The sequence below is a fragment of the Tachysurus vachellii genome, chromosome 2 (genome assembly GCF_030014155.1).
Source record: "Tachysurus vachellii isolate PV-2020 chromosome 2, HZAU_Pvac_v1, whole genome shotgun sequence".
In the NCBI taxonomy this organism is placed as follows: domain Eukaryota; kingdom Metazoa; phylum Chordata; class Actinopteri; order Siluriformes; family Bagridae; genus Tachysurus; species Tachysurus vachellii.
This window is the reverse complement of record NC_083461.1, coordinates 36,262,700-36,269,276: the sequence shown is the minus strand read 5'-3', so window position 1 is coordinate 36,269,276 and position 6,577 is coordinate 36,262,700. Positions and strand designations below refer to the sequence as shown.

The 6,577-nt window shown below is 44.2% G+C and overlaps 1 protein-coding gene across 1 annotated transcript in view; it reads left to right on the top strand.

The window, feature by feature from the left end:
* The window catches only part of lap3 (leucine aminopeptidase 3), a 9,431-nt gene extending 4,069 nt beyond the window's left edge, over positions 1-5,362 (top strand). Inside the window, exons 3-13 of the mRNA XM_060864516.1 lie at positions 243-297; positions 1,011-1,116; positions 1,296-1,455; positions 1,702-1,866; positions 2,351-2,509; positions 2,597-2,721; positions 2,808-2,896; positions 2,991-3,093; positions 3,254-3,333; positions 4,194-4,306; positions 4,695-5,362. Coding sequence (XP_060720499.1) covers positions 243-297; positions 1,011-1,116; positions 1,296-1,455; positions 1,702-1,866; positions 2,351-2,509; positions 2,597-2,721; positions 2,808-2,896; positions 2,991-3,093; positions 3,254-3,333; positions 4,194-4,306; positions 4,695-4,881 — 1,342 coding nt within the window. The 3' untranslated portion in view covers positions 4,882-5,362. The remainder of the gene's footprint in view (positions 1-242; positions 298-1,010; positions 1,117-1,295; positions 1,456-1,701; positions 1,867-2,350; positions 2,510-2,596; positions 2,722-2,807; positions 2,897-2,990; positions 3,094-3,253; positions 3,334-4,193; positions 4,307-4,694) is intronic.
* The last annotated feature ends 1,215 nt before the right edge of the window (positions 5,363-6,577 follow it).

Here is a 6,577-nt window from a genome sequence, read left to right as displayed (position 1 = left end):
TGTACTTACTTTTGTGGCCAGCGGTTTAGACATTAATAGCTGTGTGTTGTTATTTTGAGGGGACAGCAAACTGACATTGTTATACAAGTTGCACACTCACTACTTTACACTGGCACAAAGCATTTCTTCAGTTTTGTCAGATGAAAATATAGAATAAAATATTTACAAAAATATGAGGTGTCCTCACGTCTGTGAGATACTGTACATAAGACTAATTATTATTCCTGACTTTTACTTTCTAGATCTGGACCTCCCTTAAAGAAGGGAAAGAGCCGGTTGTTCTATGGATTACACCAGGTATCTATGAAACGCTTCTCGTGCAGTGTATTATTTATTTACTGTGTTCCGATGCGATGCCTTAATAATAACACCACCTTGATACTAAATCTATAAATATAATTAAAAAACAAATAATCGCCATGTCCTGTTTCCCTGGGTATCATTTTTAGGTTGCATGTATGTAAAAAATAAATAAATAAATAAATAAATAAAAGTTTAAAGGCCAATAATACTAGAGGACAATTTAAGGGGGAAGTCGTGGCCTAATGGTTAGAGAGTCTGACTCCTAATCCTAAGGTTGTGGGTTCGAGTCTCGGGCCGGCCACGACTGTGGTGCCCTTGAGCAAGGCCCCCCAACTGCTCCCCGGGTGCCGCAGCATAAATGGCTGCCCACTGCTCCGGGTGTGTGTTCACGGCTGTGTGCGGGTGTGTTCACAGCTACACTTGGGAAATCTGTGTGCGGGTGTGTTCACGGCTGTGTGCGGGTGTGTTCACGGCTGTGTGCGGGTGTGTTCACGGCTGTGTGCGGGTGTGTTCACGGCTGTGTGCGGGTGTGTTCACGGCTGTGTGCGGGTGTGTTCACGGCTGTGTGCGGGTGCACTTTGGATGGGTTAAATTGAGAGAACAAAATCTGAGTACGGGTCACCGTACTTAGCCGTATGTCACGTCACATGTCTTTTTATTTATTTTTATTTAATTAAATGCATGATATCTTATTTCTTTTGTCACAGGATTTCCCAAGTGTAGCAGTAGTGGGTCTTGGCCAGAAAGGTGCAGGAGTGTGCAGGAAGGAGCATTGGGATAACGGCAAGGAGAACATCCGAGCAGCTGTCGCAGGTGGGTGGGGACTAGTTGGTCGACCACTTGAATAAGCATTACTTTATATTTTAATGAAGAGAATGGTCAGACTCCTGAGCTGACAGTTAGGCGACAGTAACTCTTATCATCCTCTAAGCACTCTTAACATCCGTGATGAGCAGAAAAGCATCAAGGTACTTTTTATTTTTTTTTGACAGCGGGCTGCAGGCAGCTTCAGGACCTCGAGATTCCTCATGTGGAGGTGGACCCATGTGGAGACGGTCAGTCGGCAGCAGAGGGCGCCGTGCTCGGTTTGTTTGAGTACAACGAGCTTAAAAGCAAGAAAACGACCCAGGTCACTCCACAGCTTTACGGCAGGTACCAGAGTTTATGTGCTACGTAACAATTTGCCTACTGAGGATGTTACGTAGTTGTGAAAGAGTACACAAATTCCAGGACGTAGTAAGACGACGTCGCTACGTTACGGATTAGCGATGAGTTGTTGCAATCTCAATTTATTTATTCAAACTTGACACATCATACTTTTTAACCATTTACAGTTACATTCAATAGAGGTACAGAGGTCTTTATTACCTGACGTCAAGGTGTGTGTTCTCTTTACAGTGGAGATGATAAAGAGTGGAAGAAAGGTGTTCTCTATGGAGAGGGGCAGAACCTGGCCAGGAGACTGATGGAGGCTCCAGCCAATCACGTTACACCTACAGTTTTCGCCGACACCATCGAGCAGAAACTCTCCCCCTTCTCCGACAAAGTGACCGTCTATAAAAGGTATAGAATGAGTTATAAGGCAGTGTATTTTTCGTCTCGTCACACACCCAGTTGTGAGTTCTGGTGAGTTTTGCGCTACTGTATCCGCCGTAGGGGGCACGGTGGCTTAGTGGTTAGCACGTTCGCCTCACACCTCCAGGGTTGGGGGTTCGATTCCCGCCTCCACCTTGTGTGTGTGGAGTTTGCATGTTCTCCCCGTGCCTCGGGGGTTTCCTCCGGGTACTCCGGTTTCCTCCCCCGGTCCAAAGACATGCATGGTAGGTTGATTGGCATCTCTGGAAAATCCCTAGTGTGTGATTGCGTGAGTGAATGAGAGTGTGTGTGTGTGTGCCCTGTGATGGGTTGGCACGCCATCCAGGGTGTATCCTGCCTTGATGCCCGATGACGCCTGAGATAGGCACAGGCTCCCCGTGACCCGAGGTAGTTCGGATAAGCGGTAGAAGATGAATGAATGAATATCCGCCGTACTGTGTCTCCTTCTCAGAGCCAAGCCGTGGATCGAGAGCGAGCAGATGGGGGCGTTTCTCAGTGTAGCCAAAGGCTCAGAGGAGCCCCCTGTCTTCCTGGAGGTCCATTACACCGGAAGTCCGGATTCCAAGCAGGCTCCCTTAGTGCTTGTAGGCAAAGGAGTGACGTTTGACAGGTGATGTGCTTCACTAAGGTCTCGTTCATGTCTTTTAAACAATTCGTTCTTTCTGCTCTCATGATAATTTATTGCCCCATACCCCAGTGGTGGAATCTCGATAAAACCCTCCTCTGGGATGGATGCCATGAGGGCAGATATGGGCGGAGCCGCTGCTGTGTGTTCGGCCATCGTCACCGCGGCTGCACTGAAACTGCCAATCAACATCATAGGTCCGCCCACATTCTTCGGATTTAAATTTCGTTGAGGTAGACAGTAATGTTTAACTTTTATTCGTTGGATTTTTTTTTTAAAAAAGGTTTGACGCCTCTCTGTGAGAACATGCCTAGCGGAAAAGCTAACAAACCAGGAGACGTGGTAAAGGCGAAGAACGGCAAAACCATCCAGGTAAGTTGCCCTCTATGTGCCACAGGACTGGCCAGAGCTGCACAGGTCACAAAACGTGTTTGTTTGTTAAGAAGCCTTGCCTGTTTTCTGACAGGTCGATAACACTGACGCTGAAGGTCGTCTGATTTTGGCTGACGCCCTGTGCTACGCTCACAACTTCAACCCCAGGGCTATAGTCAACGCTGCTACTCTTACCGGTGTGCACTTGCTTCCATCTTTTCTCTTTCTGAAACAAACAGACACACATTTAGGTGGCAGATTATTTACCTTTTTGTGCATTTTGTGAGTTTCCACTATTGACCAAGTTATCCGTCTATTATTTACCTAAATTTCTGTCATCTTTCTCCGTTTTGTCAGGTGCCATGGATGTCGCCTTGGGTTCGGCTGCTACAGGCATCTTCACTAACTCTGATTGGCTTTGGGAACAGCTGCATAAAGTAAGTGTGGAATTATATATCTATCTATCCATCCGTCCATCCATTAATTCATCTATGGTACTATCTATGACCTGGAGGAGTCATTTAGGGCATCTGGCACGTTTTTATTAGTGAAAAAGTCAGTGCATTTCATGTATTCTCCACAAGGGGGAGACAAGTAACCAATTATGTTTCTCCAAGTAACCATAAACTTTAATATATTCAGCACAAGGTTTAGTGACGTTATTAAACCAGTAACTTGTGTTGGCTTAATGTGACTGTAGTAATTTTACTTCAGCGTTTGTGGACTGAGAGATTCAGATGTTCATCTTGTAAGATATTAAGATCTCCAGCAATAACGCTCAGACGAGTTGGAGAAAGAAAGGCTTGTGTTGTGTAGTGATGACTACAGTGTTTATTGTCCACTCGCTTACGAAGGTAAATTTTGTGTTATAATTCTACCACCTATTGAAGCGCATATACCAGCTATTGTGGAACGGACTTCCCCTAGAGGTCCGGACAGCCGAGTCACTGGCTATTTTCAAGCGGCGGTTGAAGACCTACTTATTCAGGAAACACTTCAGCTAGCACTTCTTTCCTTATCTTTTGCATTTTAAAAAAAAAAAAAAGCAAACACACAACCTTTGAAACTTTTTCATTGTAACTTTGAACAAATGTTTTAAACTCGTGGTATCTTAAGTATGTAACTTAGTGAGCCAGCATTAATGTATTCAATGTAAACGTATAAGCTGAAGGATGCGTATTTACTCAGAGGCGAGTCTTGGGGAACTTGCCTTCGTGAATACTGCACGATGTTGGGTCCGGTGTTAATAAGGCTTTGAATGAATTATGGTGCTTTTGTTATTTTTGGTATTTCTCAGGCGAGCGTTGTCACGGGCGATCGGGTGTGGAGGATGCCACTGTTTCAGCACTACACCAGACAAGTTACTGAAACTGCTCTGGCTGACTTGAACAACGTTGGGAAATACAGCCGGTACTGTCTACTGTCTATTAATGTTCTTTACACAACTACATTCTCATGTGTAGACTTTCGTTTTCTCTCTCTCTCTCTCTCTCTCTCTCTCTCTCTCCCCTTTTCTCCTGTCAATCACATCGCCACTAGCCAATCATTGGACTCATTTGGTTCATGTATTTGGAAGTGTGTAGATAATGCATTGATTTCAGGATTAACTTGTCTCACATTCCTCAGAATGAACTAACTAGCCACCCACAGTAACCGTGGGAACAGTAACTCTGATGAACCGCTGATTAGTTTCCTATAACAGCGCACCTCCTAAAGATTCTTAGTTATCTTAGATATCGGTTTCGGCTACTGAACCACGTGTGTGAGGTTTGCTTTCTCATTGTTATCTCTCGAACAGCTCGGGCGGAGCATGTACAGCAGCGGCGTTCCTGCGGGAGTTTGTCACAGCCAGTCACTGGGCTCATCTGGATATCGCCGGGGTGATGTCCAATAAGGATGAAGTCCCATACATGAGGAAGGGAATGTCGGGGCGGCCCACACGGACGCTTGTTGAGTTTGCAGCTGCTTTGGCTTCTGGGTCTTAAAGGGATCCGTGTGTGAGCTTCGACCTCTCGGACCACAGGAGTGAATTCCAAATTCAAGACATTTGTGTGGGAAAATGTTGCAAGCGGAAAACACTAACGTCACGTTTAGTCCGGGTTTGGTTGAAGTCATGAAGCTCTGAGTGAAGACGATAAATGGACATTTCTTAAAGTAGAAGTTGTTGTTAGTTGCAGGAATTATAACAGAATTGCATCCAAATCCCAATCAGTCCCTCCAGGATCAACGGCAACATCCGAAGGTTTTTCCCAGGCAGCCTCGTGCGTCTCCACAAACACGTCTACTCTTCATTCGTTTGCTTTAATTTCAGTGAATATATTTATGCTGCTGATGTCATCACTGATTCTCACAACTCTTTACTGTAAGTTAATAATCTGAAGATTAACATGGTTTTAAGGAAAATACAAAGATGGAACAATTCGCACCATCCAAGTGAGACGTGTCAAATAAATCCGTTTGCTTTCATTAACAGCGTGATGTCATTTTATTTATTTCAATTTTTCACTTTACTCGGTTCTCCAATTTATCAGATTTATTTCACGACATTCTGTTTTACAGTGTAGTTTTGTCAGAGCTAATTAAAGATGAGCGTCTTTAATGATGATTCTCTTTTAATTGTCTCACAGATTTAAAAATAAATAAATAAATAAATAAATAAATAAATAAATACTTGAGCAGCAGGTGGCAGTGTAGAGACAGAAACCGTGGCTTATCTAACGTTCACGCACAAAGGACGTGGTAAGGATGTTAAAGGCTCTTAAATGCCGTGTGTGTGTGACTCTGTGTGTGTGTGACTCTGTGTGTGTGTGACTCTGTGTGTGTGTGACTCTGTGTGTGTGTGACTCTGTGTGTGTGTGTGACTCTGTGTGTGTGACTCTGTGTGTGTGTGACTCTGTGTGTGTGACTGTGTGTGTGTGTGTGTGTGTGTGACTGTGTGTGTGTGTGTGTGTGACTCTGTGTGACTCTGTGTGTGTGACTCTGTGTGTGTGTGACTCTGTGTGTGTGTGTCTCTGTGTGTGTGTGTGACTCTCATTGTTCGGGCAATGCTCTATAAGCCTATGGGGAATTTGTGCAATAAACGGTTAATCTGTAGCAAAGCTAACACAGATTTAAACACACACACACACACACACACACACACACACACACGTTGGTATGGATCTGAAATTCATGAGGCTTTAAAACGCTCACTATGAGGAAAGATGTTTCTCAAACAAATCATATGCAATGTATTTAGTAAGATGATACTTTTTTTAAGATTAAACTGAAGATCTGTTTTTTTAGATCTCAGAGCATTTGGGTCACAAAAGTGTGTGTGTGTGTGTGTGTGTGTGTGTGTGTCTGTGTTTAATCAGTAGTCCCTCATAGTAACACTCCCGTTGTTCAGTAGTGCAGGCAAAGGACAAGGCCACAGAGATAATATATATTTTTTGGTTACACTGTTTTAATGTTTTAGGACAATGGGTTTTGTGGTCAATGACATCTGATAGCTGCGCTACTCCACTTTCTGTGTGTGTGTGTGTATACATCAGTGTCTGTCTGTACGTGTGTGTATAAATGAGTGTGTGTGTGTGTACGTGAGTGTCCGTGTCTGTCTGTATGTGTGTGTTTGTATGCGAATGTCTGTGTGTGTGTGTGTACATGAGTGTCTGTCTGTGTGTGTGTCTGTCTGCACGTGTG